General features: G+C 44.6%; 1 protein-coding gene across 3 annotated transcripts in view; it reads right to left on the bottom strand.

Moving 5' to 3' along the window:
* Nucleotides 1-293: 293 nt before the first annotated feature.
* The window catches only part of LOC121442674 (OTU domain-containing protein 5-like), a 29,786-nt gene continuing 10,702 nt past the window's right edge, over nt 294-19,377 (bottom strand). Inside the window, exons 2-9 of one of the 3 annotated variants that reach the window (XM_041644283.1) lie at nt 18,266-18,359; nt 8,242-8,306; nt 7,999-8,155; nt 7,752-7,900; nt 3,003-3,206; nt 1,305-1,500; nt 1,109-1,222; nt 294-836 (exon numbers count right to left, since the gene is read on the bottom strand). In XM_041644283.1, the coding sequence (XP_041500217.1) occupies nt 712-836; nt 1,109-1,222; nt 1,305-1,500; nt 3,003-3,206; nt 7,752-7,900; nt 7,999-8,155; nt 8,242-8,306; nt 18,266-18,359 (1,104 nt within the window). In that variant the 3' untranslated portion in view covers nt 294-711. The remainder of the gene's footprint in view (nt 837-1,108; nt 1,223-1,304; nt 1,501-3,002; nt 3,207-7,751; nt 7,901-7,998; nt 8,156-8,241; nt 8,307-18,265; nt 18,360-19,377) is intronic. The other 2 variants (XM_041644284.1, XM_041644285.1) reach the window with 2 other exon arrangements.

Raw genomic sequence — 19,377 nt, 5'->3', positions numbered from 1 at the left:
CCAAAGCCAGTCTGCCACTGCAACCCTGCCACGTTCCTCTGGCTCATATCCTCAACCCCTCCAAAGAGCTGGAGGCCAGAAGACAGCAGAAATTCAACTCTTTGCCTGCCCACAATGCCCCATGGCCAGCTTGACTGTCTCCAAACCGGAGATACCATCGTCAAGGAGCCAGTGTTGCCACGAACACGGTTCTTGATTTTATAAGATAAAAGTACATTTTATAAAGAAAAATTTAATATGGAAGGCTCAGATTTTTGGGGTACTACGAAGGAAAATTTCCCACTCCTGCCTTTCCTGTCACCACTATGGCAGAGGTGCGGCAAGTTTTCTGATCTGTAGGGAAGGGCGAGCAGAAGACTCCCTTTGTCTCAGTGTCTCTCTTTTCGGGGGCTGCCTGGATGCCACATGGTCTGTCTCTGTGTGCCTCTCGCCTACCTTCGGCACCCTTTCCAGAGTCCCCTGTGGAATGCTGAGATGGTGCTGTGCAGGGGGGCAACAGAGCACATCAGCTGGCAGAGACCACTGTGGTGGTGGCAGGGATGAGATGGATGGAGCGCATAAGTGGGCCAGCCAGAGGGGAGTGGAAAAGAAGGATAAGGAAATGAACGAAGGAAGCCAAGAGGGAAGAAAGCCAAAGAAGGCTGGGTGGCATCAAAGGGCAGGAGTGGAGGGGTGGGGGTCAGGGGATTGTGTCCAGTCCCTGGGTCTCCATCAACTCTTGTCTGGGGGTGGGTCTCTGTGCACTTTGTTTTTCTTCATACTGTCTAGGTATTCCTGTTGGGACACTGCCAGCACCGATGCTAAGATCTCGTCATCATCCCAATCGTTCAGACCTGCTGGGCAGGAGAGAGAAGAGGACAATGATGACTGGGGTCCTCAGCCCATTCTCCCTCATGCCTATCTAATCCCTGGCTCTGGAAAATCCACCCAGGTACCAATCACTCATCGGCTCCCTTAACTCTGTGAAACCCCACTAGAACCCTGTGGAGAAAACCTTTTGGGCCTGAAATTTTCCCTCATGCCTCTCATTTGGGAAGATGCCCAGGAGCTTCAAAAATCCTCCAGGCTCTCCCAGCTTCCAGCTGGCCCATCCCCTAAGGAGGCTTACCAAAGGCAGAGGGGGACATCTGCTGGATGAGGGCCCGGCACTCCAGAGCAGGGTAGAGGGACACTAGGGGAGATGTGGCCCGGTCAGCCCCTGATGAGAACTGACTGCTTGTACCTGAGGCAGATGAACAGTCTGAGGTAGGGCCCACCAAGCAGAGCCTTAGCCCAAGCAGGCACCCTGAGAGCAAGTCACTGACCTGGTGCACAGGGTGAAGGAGGTTTGGCAAGAGCTAACACAGTGCTTGGGGAAGGGGGCTTAATGCCTAGCTCAGCATGCAGTTCAGGGTGCTCGGGTGACGAAGTTCGTTGCCTTGGAGACCGACTAGTCCATTCCTCCAGGCCACTGGAGGCTGCAGCTATGGCTGAACTGCATGTGGCACTGGCTTTCCGGGGCTGCAGTAGGGAAGGAAAACGTGATAAGGACCTACCCCAGCTATGATCCTCCTGTGCCAGAGTGCTTAGACCCCTTCCAGAGTCCTGGCTACAGTACAGCTTTAATGTGCCGCAATGGAATAGAGGCAAAGTCCTAACCACTACCGAATCTTTGGAGGCTACTGAGAAAAATCACTACTCTTTTTTCAAGAGATCCTGACCCCACACCACAACCACAGTACCTTCACCATGAACTACCCAGTAGGCTGCTCCTCACTGGTCTCCTACTTCTACCCTTGCTTTCTAGCTTAGACTGTTTTACTCAGTAGTCAGGTGATCTTGCTACGTCCTAACTCACATCCAATCCTTTTTCCTTTTCACTGTTTCTGCCTCATTCAGAGTAAAATCAGTCTTCTCCAGAGTTCACAAGCCCCTATCCAACCTAGTCCCACTGCCTTGATTTCACCCAATACATTCTGTTCAGCTCCAGGCTATGTCTGAGTTATACCAAGTATGGCGCCCCCACCCCAGGCTTTGCTCTGTTCACATACTCAACTAACACAGCCCTTTCTCATCTCATCTGATGAGGTCTACCTCGTAACTGTTTAATACTGCAAACTCAAACCAGCCCCACTCAAGTCTCATTCTTCCCCTGTACCAACTGTCCATTTTTCATCTACCATACCTCCAACTAATTTATTCATTATGATTATTTTATTTCACTTTGAAAAAGCGAGCAGCCTAAGGACAGAGATCTTGCCTGCTAGGGCCACAAACATATCCTGCTACACTAGGAATAGGACCTCCAGCTTCCTGGCACAGGCCTACAATAAATACTTGCTGAACAGATTATTTAGCTCTTGCAAACGTCTAATCCTCCTCAGATGCCTGCCTTCCCCCTCCCCACCCTAATAAAGCAACTGGTTAAAACCACCACTCCTCCTGGTTTTGTACAGCCAGGGTCACTGGCCCCACCACAATGCCTTGTCTTCCTCGACAGACAGGATCATTGAAGGCAGTGAAGGAAAAGGTTTTACATCCTCAGTACAGAAGGCAGCATGCAAAGGGTTTCCAAAAAAAAAGCTGGTCTCTTTGTAGCTACCCATTGTTCCTTTGTGCCACCAGCAGTGGTGGCTGCTCTCCTTTGTTTCTTAAAAGCTGCTCTCCTTTACTTCTTAAAAGCAAGTGTTGAGAGTTCCAAGGTACGATGCCAAGACTAAAGACGAGATGAGTAACCGATGGGGCTGGGAGCTTCCCTCTCCCATATTTTATCCCTGTTCATTAGGGGCCAAAAGATAAGAAGTAACAGGTCTTGCCGGGCGGTGGTGGCGCACGCCTTTAATCCCAGCACTCGGGAGGCGGAGGCAGGCGGATCTCTGTGAGTTCGAGGCCAGCCTGGTCTACAAGAGCTAGTTCCAGGACAGGAACCAAAAGCTACGGAGAAACCCTGTCTCGAAAAAAAATCCAAAAAAAAAAAGAAGTAACAGGTCTTGGTCAGGCCAGTCACAGAGTCCATGACCCACCTGGCTGGGTCCCCGGACCTGGCGGGCCTGTTTCTCCTGATCCCTCAGCCATTGCAGGTAGGATTCTCGAGCCACCTGCTCCTCTATGGCCTCATTTGTGGCCTCCCAGTCTGTAGCTCGTTTCTTGTCTTCCAACATTTGTTGTTCAATCCATGATTCCTCTGATGTCTTTATGGCATTCTTCATCAGGGACTGTTCTGCAAACTGCCAGGAGAGGAACAGGGATGTGGGGTGATGCTCTGAACCTGGGCAAGAGCCTGAATGGGCTCAGGAAGGTAGGCTTACAGGCCTTAGTAAAAACAACACAAGAAAAGTTATTTTTACAAAGTACTCCTCAGCAGATTGTACAGATTGGTAACTGGAGGAAAGCAGGCCTAGATTATAAGACCTGACATTCTGAATTCCTATGGTCAGAAATGCTGGCCCAACCCCAAGACACCTCAAGCGAAGCACTAAGTCTGGGGATTAAAGGGGCTCTTCAGTCTAGGCCTTAATATAAAGAAGCCTCACCTAGTAACGGCTCTATTTCACAATGCTGAAGCCTTTCTCAAATATTCACAGGGCAAAGGAAAGAGATGAACAGAGAAGTGAACTGTACAGACAGACATGGAGTGGAGGCAGGAGTCAAGCATATATGAGGCTGGGTGTGGCTATGTGAGGGGATGGAGGGTCAGTATCGGCATGGTGTGGGTGCTAGGACACTGTATGAGAGAACTTCATGCCAAGTTTTAAGACACTACAGCATTATTTGTTTGTTTGTTGAGACAGGGTCTTGCTACATGGCCCAGTCTGATCTTGAACTCACTATGTAGGCCAAGCTGGCCTGGAATTCATGGCAATCCTCCTGCTTCAGCCTCCCAAGTGCTGGGATTACAGGCGTGAGCCACCACATCCAGCGATGTGACACTAATGAAATAATAGAGAACATCAAAGTATATTTCAGGGATTAAGTGTAAATACTGCTTCATAAAGTTTTAGTTAATGTTCTTTTTCCCCAAAAACAATGGCTTTGGTATGCAGTCCAGATTAGCTTTGAATTCACAATTCTCCTTTCTCTGCCTCTGGAGTACTAGGATTTGAGGCACGTTCCACCATGCCCTAGCAAGCCTCTCTCTTTCCCTCCCCCCCTCCTCACACACACACACACACACACACACACACACACACACACACACACACAAATACATAAATGCATGTACAACATATTTTTCTGTCATGTAGCATACTAGGGTGAATGTATGTATGGAAATGTTAGATTGAGGCCAGCCTGGTCTACAGAGTGAGTTCTAGGACAGGCTTCAAAAACACAGAGAAACCCTGTATTGAAACACAACAACAACAACAAAACATGGATTCAATTCCCAGCACTGCAAAATGACAAAAATGAAAGTAGGTAAGCAATCTAACCACAGAGAAAGATACAGAGATGGTAAGTGGACATGTTAAGAGACACTCAGGCTGGGTATAGCTCAGGGGTAGAGCACTAAAACAATGTTCAACACATTGTTACCAATTCAAATAAACCTAAAACTTTCAAAAATGGCTAAAATACAAAAAAGTAGTGTTAGGAATTTTTCCTAACATGAACTCTCTGCTGATGCAAATTCTCAATCAAGCCAAATCAAAACAAGCCAAATTAAAAAATATCCAGGTTTAATGGGAGTCCTTCACTCTCAGGTGGCCCCAGGGGGAACCGGGACGCCACAAAAAGGACCACCAGAAGGAAAGAAAAGAGACCACGTGTTCCTCTTTTGGGAGTTCACTTAAATAATCTGTGGGAGTGGGTCAGGACCTGGGGGGGTCAGGACCTGGCCTGCTGGGATTTGGAGTCTAGATCAATACAACTCTCAGGCCTGGGGGCTGGGATAGATGCAAGGGGCTGGGGTCTACGCTCCCAACTTAACAAGTAGGAAGATCAATTCCTGGGAAAGTGAACTTTCATTCATTGTGATAAACACACAAACACACACACACACACACAAAAAATCAGTCCACTTCATACAAAGCCTAGCAGTTCCTTACAAATCATAGTATAGTTTTTAAATTCTGAAATCCTGCTTCAAGTTGTAATACAACTAAACATAAAATTTAAGTTCCCACAAAAACCTGCACACAGCAGTTTGCAGAAGCTTTATTAATAATCATCTAAACCTGGAAGCAACCAAGGATATCTTTCAATAGGTGAATGATTAAACAAACCGTGTGCCTCCACAAATGGAACAGAGATAAGAAAATAGCTAACAAGCCATGAAAAAACATGGAAGTTTAATGCATACTGCTACCTGAAAGCAGCATTTGAAAAGGCTACATACTATGATTCCAATTATGTGACTTTCTGAAATAGGGAAAAACAGAGTCAATAAAGAATCAGTCGCTGAAGGGGAAAGAGTGGGGAACATTCAGGGGCTAAAACTATTTGAATGATTAGGGGCCTAAAATAGATGCACTTTGTTGTAACGCCTCTGTCAAAACCCAAGGAACTTTACAAAACAAAGACTAATCCTTAATGTATGCTAATCGCCTTTTAAAGATCAGATAAGAAGTGAGGCTCCCAGGGACAAAAACCACCTTACAAATGTATGCAAGGACAAGCAGGTGGTGGCCTCAGGCACTCAGGAAATGAATAGACTCAGTAACTCTAAATATAAAAAGAACTGGGCTTATCACTGGACTCCAGGGGGTCCAGTTAATGAGTCTGCCCCAGTTTATAGATGTATATGTAAATGAGTGGTGGGTGGTGGGTAAAGTTTTCTCAACTTTAAAGTGGGAATTTTACTCAAAACTGGAAAGGGGGCAAGAAAGAGGCCTGTGATGGAGAAATTTTAACTGGAGACATCAGCAGTAACTCTGTGTTTAGGTTAACATAAATTCAGGGAGATAGCTATAATCCTCATTCCTTAAGTGTGATTTCCTTCATTAACAATACAGTATTCAAAAGGTGGGAAACTTAATCCTACTTCTGTCAGATGATCAAAGACAACATCAACAGTCACGATCTTATTCCTAAAATACACTCGATATATTGTTCTGAGAACGGCACTTAATCTTAGTGCTTTCCCTCCCCAAACCCAAAATCTGGGTTTAAATAATAACAACATTCAGAAAGAGTATTTCCCTGTAATACCTTTAAATGGTACTCCTTTAAATTCCCAAAGTCAACAAAAATAATAAAAAATTGCCAAAGTCATCAAAACAAGAGTAAGGAATGAGGCAGGAACTTAATAGGAATGTATTACCACTGCGTCAAACACTATAAGAAATGTACCAGAGTCTCTGTGGCTTGGGAGGAAGGAACTAGATGGAAACTCTGTGTAATGAGAAAACAATTCTGAAGGTTGGCAAGATAGTTCTGGGAGTAAGGGCACTTGTGCCAAGCCTGATGACCTGAGTGAGTTTAAACCTCATAGGCATAACTGACTCCTACAAGTTGTTCTTTGACCTTCATACACCCCTACCTGAAATAGATAAATGTAAAAAAATTTCAACAATTAATTCTATTAATTAGAGAAACTTTTAAACATTCCATTTTTTTTAAAAAAAGGAAAGTCAACCCAGGAAAAGTTATAGATGAATCTTAAATAGTATTAAGTGTGAGTGGGGGGGGTCATTTTGGTAAAGCTACATACATATTGCATAATTCCCAATATATAGCATTCTAGAATAGACAAAACTATACAATGGGTCCACAAATAAAAAAAAACAATGAAATTCTTTAAAATTTGTTAAAGCCAGAAGAAGTCAAAGGGAACAATTAAATGTTAGATAGTGTCCTGGGACAGAAAAGGTTCACCAGGAGGAAACTGAGGAAATGTGAATAAAGCGTGGTCTTTACTTAATGTATCAATACTGATTTGTTAATGACGACAAGTGTGCTCCATTAACGTTCATCATAATGTGGCATGTGGAAACGTTAATAGTCTCACAATCATTCTGCAAATCTAAACCTTTTCTACAATTTATTAAAAAGCAAAACAGGTTCCCCCAACCCCAGGGTTGGAGGGTATGTTAATGCTAGTGTGTTTCTTAAGATGAGGCAGGACCACCTTCTGTTCGAAGGAAGTGAGACTTGAATAGAGGATTTCAAAATCCCCAGGAGGGGATAGAGTGAAGACAGAAAAGAGGGAGGAGAGGGGGTGGGGAGGAGAGGGGGTGGGGAGGAGAGGGGGTAAGGAGGAGAGGGGGTGGGGAGGAGAGGAAGGAGGGTTAGGAATAGGAAAAGCAATCTAGGAGAAGTGGGAGAAGGAAGGTCAAGGGACAGGATGAAAGGAGGGAGGAAAGAATAGGGAAGATGAGAGGAAAGAGACTATGAGAATGAATGATTTCTGCCAGGAGATGGGGGGAAATGAAATGCCATCTTCTGACACTTACTAGGTCTCAGGCCTATGGGAAGTGTTTTCAGTATTGGCCCCACCTATACAATCTGCCTCAGGGTCCATTCTAGTAAGCTGTATGTGGGTCAAGGCTACACACCAGGACCGTGACCCCAACTGTCTCTAACTACTATGAAGTTGTGCAAGCCTGGCTACCCAGGACAAGGTATCCTAAGAGGCCACTCTCAATAAGCATAAGATGAGTGAGCCAACTCATGGACAGGCAAATCAAAACCATAGAATGAGTTCTGATCAACAGTAACTAATTTTATATACAGGTGAGACTTAAGGAGAGACTCAAAGAGGAGAGAGGACATTTTGTGGGCTAAGGGCAGAACCAACACTCTGTAAAATACCCATGGCACAGGGACCCACTTACCCCTGGTTTAAATGATGGCAGGCCGAGCCCTACACCAATAGTGGCCTTGTTAGGATTCACCACTGAATTATAGTGGATATTCCGGTGGTAGCTGACACGGATGGGTTCATCTTCATTTTGATGGATCCCATGGAATGTGTTGATAGGTTCTGCAGAGAAAGAGAAGGAGGGAGCATCCACAGGAGACCCAGTATGGTTGGCTCTGATGAAGCACCATTAGTCCCTCATCTACCCACTACAGAAGTACCTGTGCTGTATTGATACACCTCCACAGGACGGTTGTACATCTCTGCCATAGCCTGCATCTCAATGTGGTTACCATGGCAGTTGTTTTTCCTCTTGCGATTGATATAGGTTGTGAAGTCTTCTGTGACATAGTTGGAGAAGTAGTCAGCATTCTTCATCTGTAGAAGGAATTAAAAATTAAGGTCTGTATACAAAGGAGATCCTCCTACCCTCCTCCTGTCCCAAGCCCTCCCCAGGATCTCACCAGATAGTCCATGCAATGTTTTCGTACAACCTCATGCATGTCCTGGTCTCCATACACCTGGTCAGCTGGAGGTGCGGGGACAAAAGAAAGGAAAGGATGGAGTTACAGCTGTCATCACAAGAGTTCTGAGTCACAGAACATCATTCATTAGTGGAAAGACGGGCTGAGGGACTAGGGAAAGTCCCTTTTCTACACCAAGCCCGGAGAGGTCTTTTGTGTGCTGTAATGGGGTGGTGGTAAATGGCAAGCAAGGTCTGAAGATGTGCTGAACTTGCACACATAAACCAGGTGTGGCGGTGCCACGTCTTTCATCCCAGCCCTCAGGATATGGAAGTGGGATGATCAGATTATCTTCATCTACAATGTAAATTCATGAGACTGTCTCAGGAAAAAAAAAGAAACCAGGTTAGACAATCATGAAGAATGAGAGAGTATAGGGATGTATAAGTATAGCACAGTCAATGGCCAGCAAGATGACTCTGAATAAAGTCCTGACACGTGAGACTCACATAGTTGAAGGAGAGAACCAATTCCCTTAAATTGTCCTATGACCATATGCCCTGTGGCATGCCACCACAATCTCCATACCCACCAAGAAATGAAAATATAGTAACAAAAGGTTTTAAAGTGACAATGTCAAACTAGAGGTTTCCTCAAAAAGTAAACTGGCCTTTGTAAATTACAAGTACAAAGGAGGTTAGTGCACACCTATAAACAAGGCTGAGTCAAGAGAATTGCCAAGGTCAAAGACAACCTAGATCACTAGACTCCATTTCAAATCAAACCAAACCAAACCCTACATTCAATGCCTACCACCACTACCACAAAAAGCATAAAAACCACCATGCTCCACCATGATTAGAATCTTTTTGTTTTGTTTTTCAAGATAGGGTTTCCCCATCTGTAGTCCTGGCTGTCCTGGAACTCTTTGTAAACCAGGCTGGACTTGAACTCACAGAGATCCACCTGTCTCTGCCTTTTGAATGCTGGGATTAAAAGTGTACAATACTATCACCCAGCTACGATTAGAATCTTAACCAGAAGAAAAGGAAGAAAAAATACTTACTCTGCCAAATAATAACTAGTAGGTTAGTTCTCTGGCTTGACTCTCTGGCTACCAGACAGGTATGACCTGGCAGGTCTCTAGTGGACAATAAGTATAAAGTGGTAGAATCCCTCTATTATTCAATTCATCAAAGGTGTACACAGACTGATTACACAAGGCCTCTACTGAAAGTAGAGGGCAGCTCACACCTAAGTGCACTGCCAGCTCAGGACCTGGTATAGCAAAAGAAATTGAATATAGTCTGCTGAGCAGCCATATAGACTGAAGCACAGAAACAGGAGTCTCTTCTCCCATAACGTGGGTCTGAAGATAAGGCAAGCCTGACTTTCACTAGCTGCCTTGAAAAAGGGAATTTCCCTGTGTTTCCCCAGAGGTTCACCACACTGATGGGATGCCCCTGGGGCTCAGGGATGCTAGAAATGGGAGCGTGCCCACCAGTCAGGCCTGGCAGTCTTTTCTCTGAAGACTTGCCAGCAGGTCTTCACTGCCTTCTGATTCCCTCCATGAGGGTTCTGTATGGTACGGAAACAAAGGCTGCACTGAAAAAGAAAAGTGGGCAGCTACAACAGCCTCAACTCATCCTAGAGGTGAAGATACCTGAGGGGTGGAGGAGAAGGGTCTGTGAAGGCAGGAAGGGGTAGCCCCTTCACTGATGTAAACAAGGATGTGGCTTCTGTGGCCACACTCCCCTCCCCAGCACTTCCAGCAAGTCACATGTCCTGCATACAAGCTGGGGGTGGGGGTTGGGAGCTGCTGCTGCCTTTCTTAGAAGCCAGGACCACAGAGGCTGCTGTGGCTGCTTGGGCTGCTGGAGGAGCTATTTCTGTAGGCTGAGCTTGGAGGCAGTACAGTCTGCAGCTGCCATAAACAGGAACTAAGATGGGAGTGAAAGGGTTAAATAGGGGTGGGCTACCAGGCTCCATGAGCTGAACTGAGATAACGGGGACTATGTATCTCCTACAGAAGGGATCTCTCTTTGCCAGAGCTAGATGCCAGATTTGGGGGGTACACGACGGGGTCTTTTATCTTGTCTTTTTCTGGCAGAAAGTTCATGTCACCTCTTAGCTGTGTGGCACTGGACAAGGTCTTTCATTTCTGGGTTGAAATTCATAAAGTGGGGACAGTAACTCTTCTTCCACTTAAAATGGTATTATAAAGACTATAGAGGGCTGGGAATATATCTCTGTGGGAGAACATGGGTGCTAGGTTCAATCTCCAGTATGGGGATGGGACTACAAGAGAAGGTTTGTCAACTATCTGTAACACAAGCAGTGGTCAAGAAAACAGGTGCTCCAGGCCAGCCTGGTCTACAAAATGAGTTTCAGGACAGCTAGATCTATGTAGAGACCCTGTCTCAAAAAAACAAAAAAAAAATCAGGCAAGCCATTGCAACTCCTATTATACTGCAAGCTATCCACCAGTCAGGGAGAGTGTTGAGAGAATTGCTTATTAAGCCCTTCCTCATTTCTGTTGCACTTCCTCCACCAGAGGAAAGCCCCAAATGCAGAAAAGGAGGGGTATCCCTTCAATTACAAGCACCGCTAGCTCTCTTTACAGAATTCAGTGCCTTTGTTCAAAACTTTGACAACCAAATTCCTACCAAACTAGCAATACTCGCTTTATGTGTAGGGCCCTTAGGTACAGGCAAGTTATAGTACTTATAGACTCATCCCAGCTTTTGTAAGGAACAACCTCGCTGGCCTCAACCTTACAACAATCCTCCTTCTTTGGCCTCCAAGTGCTGGGATTATAAGTATATAACACCATACCCAGTGTATACCTTAACTTTGTAATTATTAACATGTAATAAAATATGCATCTCTATTCCAAGGAAATAGACACAGTACCTCCCCATCAAGAGGAAAAATTTTTCTTCGATGTTATAGGCAAAGCATATCATAACATGAATTAGCTTCTCTAATTTTCCTAGTCCTACCAATTCTGTCCTTAGGAAAATTCCTCCTCCTCCCAGATTAGCATGTGGGGTGGACCAAGGAAGGAGAAAGAGTGGCCCACTGGAACCACAAATAAAGGGGGAATTCAGAGAAACTGTTTTGACAGAAACTGAAACTTCTCTTGCTAACACTGCACTTGGCCATATGCACCTGGTTTCTTCTTCCAGGGTCCAGCTGGAAGGGGGTCCCCCACTATACTCTACCTCTGTCCCCTTTCTACGCAGGACTCACAAGTTCTCAGTACAGTAAGATCATTAATTAGTTCTATTACAGACTTTTCAAACTCATTTGATCCTCACCAAAAAAACAAAACAAACAAACAAAAAAAACAAAAGTTACACAAGATGGGGGAGGCACTGATATAGAAATAGCATAGCTAGTTCAGGATCACATATTTCTCACATATTTGGTGTCAAAGATGGAAAGGCACCAACACCTGGTCCCAAGTGACGTTCCCCCACTCCATCTCATGTCTCACAGCCACCTTATTTTCCTAGGGCTAGGCCTGATCCTAGACGTCAGTTTCCCTGCTAGCACAAGGAATGACTTGAAACAAGGGAAAGGCCTGTAACTGAGCAGAGATAACAAGTATCAGGGACCGCACACCACACTTCTCTAGATTCAACACGAACCTTCCTCCCCACACACCATACTGCTTTGCTTTCTCTGAACATACAAAGATACTCACATAGAAGCACACATATGTACCCACATGCAGCCTGTAGGGCCTTCAAAAGACTGAAATCTTTGAGACTAAATACCCACATGACCAACTCCACAACACAAAACCACAGCATACTGTGAATATATATTCTTGTCACCAATCAGGAAAAACTGAAACCTAAACAAGATGTGAGACTGCATACTCAGGAAGCCATGCCACTTCCTTCCCAGCCTTTGCTAGGGATAGGTGGGAGAGGAATGACCAACATCTCTAACAAACTTCTTTCATCCTTCTCCTCTACTGCCTGCAGAAGTCCTTTTTCTTCAGGATCCCTAAAATGCTTGAAAAACAAAAACAAAACAACCTGCATTTGCCCACACATACCATGTAAACATACTATGTTGTATACAAACACACACACACACACACACACACACACACACATACACACACACACACACAATATGGTATGTTTAATAAAGGAAGCTTGGTTTTTGTGGAGAACCTAAAAACAAACCACACAAACATGGGTACACACAGCAGCAAGGAGCAACAGTAGATCTCCACTGTCCTTCTGCTCCTGTGGGAGCCCTGGCCCCACTGATGAAAAAGGAGTGAGGAAAAGGTCCTACCCATCTATCAACCAACAATGGTATTGCATTCCCAACTGTTCCACTGGGTACAAACTATGCACAAGACACATGACCTCAGATCCAATCTGAGGTATATGCTTTTTTGCTTGAGGATTCCCAAGAGGAAATGGGAAAACACAAAGATGCTGAACAGAGAGAGGTCAATGGAGACAGGTGTACAGGAAATAGCACAGAGAAATCTCCTGTGTCTTGATATAATCGCAAACACTGCTGTTCTGACATTGGTTGAGTGACCTACATAAGACAGGGTCCTGGCTTTATAGTGAGGCCTTAGTTACTCATTTTATAAAGTTGTCAAATCTAAGGCCAAAAGGTGGTGGCACATGCCTTTAATCCCAGCACAGGGGAGGCCAGAGTCAGAAGGCTCTCTTGAGTTTGAGGCCAGCCTGGTCTACAGAGTGAGATTCAGGACAGTCAGGGCTACAAAGAAAAACCCTGTCTCAAAAAAACAAAAACAAAAAGAAAAACCTGTCAAAATTAAGTTACAAACCACGACATCAATATGTCTGCAATTCCAATACTCAGGAGGTTGAGACACAAAGAGCATCACAAGTTCAAGGCCCAAGGCCACCTGGTCAACCAAGAAAGTTCCAGGCTAGACTGGGCTAGGCCTGCTCCAAAAAATAAACAATAATAAAAAGCAAAATCTTAAAAAATTACCTAACAAGCCGGGCGGTGGTGGCGCACGCCTTTAATCCCAGCACTTGGGAGGCAGAGGCAGGCAGATCTCTGTGAGTTCGAGACCAGCCTGGTCTACAGAGCTAGTTCCAGGACAGGCTCCAAAGCCACAGAGAAACCCTGTCTCAAAAATTAAAAAAAATCGAGACCAGCCTGGTCTACAAGAGCTAGTTCCAGGACAGGCTCCAAAACCACAGAGAAACCCTGTCTCGAAAAACCAAAAAAAAAAAAAAAAAAAAAAAAAAAAAAAAAAAAAAAATTAAAAAAAAAATTACCTAACAGCCATCCTTCCCAATGTTGATGATCCATGTTCCAAGTCCAGAACAACCAGAGACATGGGTCTGGATAATATTTCTGGGCTATAACACAAAGCTCTAGCTACTCTCTCCTGAAGTCCATGCAGACACCCCTATGTGGCTTCTACTTGGCCCAAAGGCCAGCACCACTGCCATGGCCAGGGCTAGATGTTTCTGCTGAGTCGAACCCAAATGGAGGAAAAGGGAGTGAGACTTAAGTTTCTAAGAGGAGGTTATCTGAGCACAGCAGGGGCAAGGTGGATCATAGGATACCCACATCCACCCAAGAGTTCACTGATGCTCATAAATCTCTAGGAAGAGGTGCCAGGGAGAAACGGGTACAAGCAATTGATACTGGTTCAAAAGTGTTGTCAGAATGTCAGTGGTAAAACAAAGGGCAGAAAACCACCTGCCTAAGATTCTCAAGAATGGAAGAATAGGGCTGGAGAGATGGCTCAGTGGTTAAGAGCACTGGCTGCTCTTCCGAAGGTCCTGAGTTCAATTCCCAGCAACCACATGGTGGCTCACAACCATCTGTAATGAGATCTGGCGCCCTCTTCAGGCAGGCAGAATGTTGTATACATAATAAATAAATAAATAAAATCTTTAAAAAAAAAAAGAATGGAAGAATAAATTCTAGCTGGAAGAAGGAAAGTCCAGAGATGTCAAAGAACAGACAAACTAAGAAGCTAGATCAGTGGTTCTCAACCTTCCTAATGCTGTGACCCTTTAACACAGTTCCTCATGTTGTGGTGACCGCTCCCTAACCATAGAATTATTTTGTTGCTACTTCATAACTAATTTTGCTGTTATGAATTATACTGTAAATATCTGTGTTTTCTGATGGTCTTAGGTGAAAGGGTCAATCAACACCCTGGGGCCTCCTGTGTATTCTTTGAACACCTAAATGCCTCCATGCAAACTCTACCATTGTCACTTCCCTTTCTATCCCTGGTAGTGCTGGGCATCAAACCCAGGGTCTCCTGAATGCTAGGCAAAAGCTCCACTACTGAGCTAATACCTTCTGCCGTCTTTTCAGACCTTCAACTGATTCTATTTCATGGGATAATGATCCAAAATTTTCAGGAGGGCCTGAAGCACACAGATGAATGTATGGCACACAGTAGGGTCAGGGAAACAACAACAAAGTGCCATATACGTGGGCAAGTCACTCAAGTCCAACTCTACATTACATGTTCCCTTCACTATTTAATACATGGTAGGAAGTTAAAGCCTGCAAGCCCTGGTACAAAGCCTAAGGTGATGACCATCTGTCCCTGTATAAGCTAGGCTAGAAACGGGGACAGCAGAAAGCCTGGGGACAAAGTCCCCTTCCCCGGCACACATATTGTGTACTCTGCACCAGGGAAACCTCTAGGAGGCCTAGAGACCAGGGACCATGTACTTCAGGGGAGAGGCCATAGGACTTGAGGTTTTACAGAGAAAAGCTGAGGGCAGCCCAGTCAGGGGAAATGTGTAGCCATAGTGCTGATAAGGAAAGGCCTTTTAACCTGCTGTGGTCAGCTCTTCCTGTGTGCTTGGGCCCCTTACTGGAAGGCCCCAATTGAGGAGAGGGGGAGCTAGATAAACAGACACATACATACAAAAATTGCTCTTGATGTGAGGTACTATTCATACTAGGTCCTCAAGAGCCCCAAGCTTCTTCAGTGAGCATGAACCCATATGCCCAACAGTAATCTTGCCTCTCCTCCATCTAGCCTGAGGTTAATACAGGGCCTAGAAACTACTAGGTCCTCCTCACCTTTTCATTCTCTGCCTTCCCTTTATCCCCAAGATACCTCCAAAGCAAGTTCTTTCTCTAGTGAGTAGTCCAGGGAGAAGATGACTTCAAACTAGAGAGTAGGAAAAGTTAGGATTGTCCTCTCAATTAACAGACACCATTTTCTGAATAGTCTCTGCTTGGTAGAGGGTGAGCAGCCATTTGTCAATCCATCCCACAAATATTTCTGGCTCTGGGGCACAACTGAGAATACTAGTGCTACTGTTCCATGATAACTTATTATGTATCGTCGGGCAGTGGTGGCGCACGCCTTTAATCCCAGCACTCGGGAGGCAGAGACAGGCGGATCTCTGTGAGTTCGAGACCAGCCTGGTCTACAAAGGGAGTTCCAGGACAGGCTCCAAAGCTACAGAGAAACCCTGTCTCGAAAAACCAAAAAAAAAAAAACTTATTATGTATCAAGCATTAAGGGATTTACCAAAGCAAATCAAGCCAGAACAGTAGAATCCTTTAATCAATTCTCCAGCTAATAAAAGAGGGTCCAGAAAGAAGAATCACTTGCCCAGGAGTGGTACCTGATCCAGTATAGCTTATAACAGACATGAGGGTCATCCAGAAACTAAAAACAGACCTAGAAAGAACTCAAGGAGTCCTTGGGACCACCACCATTTCACAGATCAGAAAACAGTCTAAGAGCCACACAGCAGTTATAAACTGGGCCAGAACTAAAAGTCAAATCTTTGGCTTCCCAGCAATTTTCCCTGGAAGACAGAACCTCTGGTGTGGGAAGAGAACAGGTCACACTCCTGTCTCCCTTCAAGTTGGTATGAGATTTCACATTTACTCGTTTGGACAAAGATTCATAGCCACAAGGGACTCAAAGATCTAGCTCAGGCTTAGTAGACAATATTTAGAAATTATTAATTCCACCCTGGCACAGTAGTACATGTCTATAATCCCAGCACTTGGGAGGCAGAAGCAGGTGGATCTCAAAGTTTGGGTCCAACCTGGTCTACACAGACCGAACAGCCAGGACTAACAGAGACCCAGTCTCAAAAAATGACTAATTCTTGGTGGCTGGAGAGATAGCTCAGAGGTTAAGGCCCTGAGTTCAATTCCTAGTAACCACATGGTAACTTACCAAACATCTATAATGGGATTTGGTGCCCTCTTCTGTCATGCAGGTATACATGCGTGTAGAACACTGTATACATAACAAATAAATCTTGAAAAAAAATTACTAATTCTTAGCTGTAAATAGTGTCTCACACTTATAATCTTAGCTCTTAGGAGGCTGAAACAGGATTATTCCAAGTTTCAGGTTACCTTGGACTAGAGAGTGAGACTGTCTCAAAAAAAAAGAATTTTTCTAGTTTTGACAGCTGTACAGAAACCAATACAGACACATCTGTTAAAGAAACATACAGAAGCCAGGTGGTGGTGGCTCACGCCTTTAATCCTAGCACTTGGGAGGCAGAGGTAGGCAGGTCTCTGTGAGTTCGAGGACAGCCTGGGTTACAGAGTTCCAGGACAGGCTCCAAAGCTACAGAGAAACCCTGTCTCGAAAACCAAAAAACAACAGAAATATTTATGAATGAAATGATCCTGTGTTAAGTTGTACTGTAAAAACACTGCTTCAGGGAAGTGAAAAAGAGTGGGCAGGGTAGTTATAAAGTAAGGCTATCTATCTGTGTGTTAATGAGTGTGTGTGTGTGTGTGTGGTTTCTTTTTTTGAGATAGGGTTTCTCTGTGTAACAGTCCTCGCTGTCCTGGAACTTGCTCTGTAGACAGGCTGGCCTCGAACTCACGGAGATCTGCCCATGTCTGCCTCCCAGATTAAAGGTTTGTGCAACCCCCACCCAGCTGTGTTAATGACTTTTTGAAGCTAGATGAAGAGTCTGAAAGGGCTCACTATTTTCTCTACTTTTGTGCAAGGTAAAAGAAAAAAAAACCCTAATATAGAAACCTATAAAGATCTAGGTTTTTTTTTTTTAAACAAGACAAAATATACTTGGCTGGCTTGTAACACGCTACATAGACCAGGCTGACCTTGAACTCACTGAGATCCACCTGCCTCTGCCTCCTGCATGCTGGGATTAAGGGCGTGCTTCAACATGCCCAGTTTCACAAAAGAGGCACAAGCACAAACACAGAATAGAGACCTTCCCCAACACACCACACCACACCACAGAAAACTCTGGGTACAAACTCTTACATACCAAAGTGACAACGTAATATGGTTAACCTAGATATAAAATCCTGACTACCACATACTTTTTGTGTAACCCTAGGCAAGCCACTTCCCACTTCTGAGACACCTTTCTCATCTGACAAGTAGAAGCAACATCAGTCCCCACATTCACCTACACTGTGGGATAATAAAAGGGTTTCCAGGCCAGGCGGTGGTGCACACCTTTAATCCCAGCACTCGGAAGGCAGAGACAGTTGGATCTCTGAGTTCGAGGCCAACTTGGTCTACAGAGTTGAGTTCCATGGCAGGCTCCAGAGCTACACAGAGAAACCCTATCCTGAAAAACAAAGAAAAGGGGCGGGGGGTGCTGGGGTTTCCATGCCAGGTGGTGACTGCTCAACCCTTTAATCCCAGCACTTGGGAGGCAGAGGTAGGCTGATCTCTAGGTTCAAGGCTAGTATGATTTACAGGGCAGCCAAGACTACATGCAGAGAACCCTGTCTCAAAAACAAACAAAAACATGGATAGATGGATGGATGGGTTTCCAGTAGTGTTAAGTCTCTAAGTGATGTCACTTTATCACTACTATTGCTGTTATTATTCACTCAACACAATCTAAGACAAGAGGCCAAACGCTAACATTAGGTTCATGCCTGGCTATCCTAAAATACCAACTAGTTAACTCTGCTGAAATTCTGTCTCAGGGGCTGCTGACAACAGGGACACAGCTCAGAGGTATCTTTAAGCCCCACAGCCCGCAGGAACAAGGCAGAGACTCACCTACAGCCCGGAATAAACAGGCACCATCCTCCTTCATCTGTTTGATGATGAAGCCTTTCTTGTCCCGTAAGGCCTTTTCAAACCAGTGTTCCTGCTGGAGGAAACAGTGGGAGGTCAGCAACAGGGAAAACCCATACCCAGGGAAGCCTGTACCTCTTCCCCAGGATCCTGTCCTCAATTCCTGAGAGGCCTGATGATTGGCAAAAAAGGATACTGGGAAATTCACAGCCCTTCTTGACTACTCTGTAACCAAAATGCAAGAGATTCAGTCACTGGACAAGAACAAGACTTAATCCCAGAGAGGTCCCAGATCCCCTAGAAATAGAAACTTCATCTGCTTTCAGATCCCTGCTCTAGATATTGCAAGACCTGGCCCAGGCAGCCAGAGGCCTGGACCCCCTAAGTCCTTAAATGAAGAATGTGGTTCTCTATCAAGAAGTTCACTCAGGGAAGATGCTAAAGAAGCCTATAAACATCTGGGAAATTCTAAAATATATTTTGTAAGGCAGAAAGTGAGCCAACTATGATATCAAGTGTGTCTAAATACACTTACATGTACATTTACACAAGTCTCTACATAATGGAAAAAAGTAGACAATAAAATATAATCCTAAGTATTCATGCTATGCTATAGGTGATTTTTCTTAACCTCCTTTCCCAATAAGATTCACTATTCTTCATCTAAAATTCCAAATCCCTAAATGTTTTAAACATCAAGGGACTTCAAACAATACAGAAATCCCAAAGTCTTAATCTAATGTCCCATCATAACCTGAAGAGAACTGACATACAACCAGATGGCCTACTTGAGGGTGAAGACTGAAACACTGTCACAAAGAAACATTCAGGCATGTGATCCTGAGGTACTGCTCTAGCCTCTGCTAAAGTATTATATAATCAAAGTATAAACACCAGGAGACTTTGCCAAATTCTGAATAGTTTCTAAATTCCAAATTACATTTGATCCCAAAGGTTTGGTTAAGTGAACCTATACAAACTCATACCTCCAAATTAAAATAATAGTAATGACCTTGACAGCTTAAGACATTTCCATTTCAAAATGAAGCAGATCTTTCTCAGGCTCCTCCTGCCCTCTACTGGTTGCCAGAAGC

The sequence above is a fragment of the Microtus oregoni genome, unplaced genomic scaffold (assembly GCF_018167655.1).
Source record: "Microtus oregoni isolate MIOR12 unplaced genomic scaffold, Mior012 000092F_ref0000046, whole genome shotgun sequence".
Lineage (NCBI taxonomy): Eukaryota > Metazoa > Chordata > Mammalia > Rodentia > Cricetidae > Microtus > Microtus oregoni.
The sequence above is the reverse complement of the archived record's forward strand: the minus strand, read 5'-3'. Positions and strand labels throughout refer to the sequence as shown.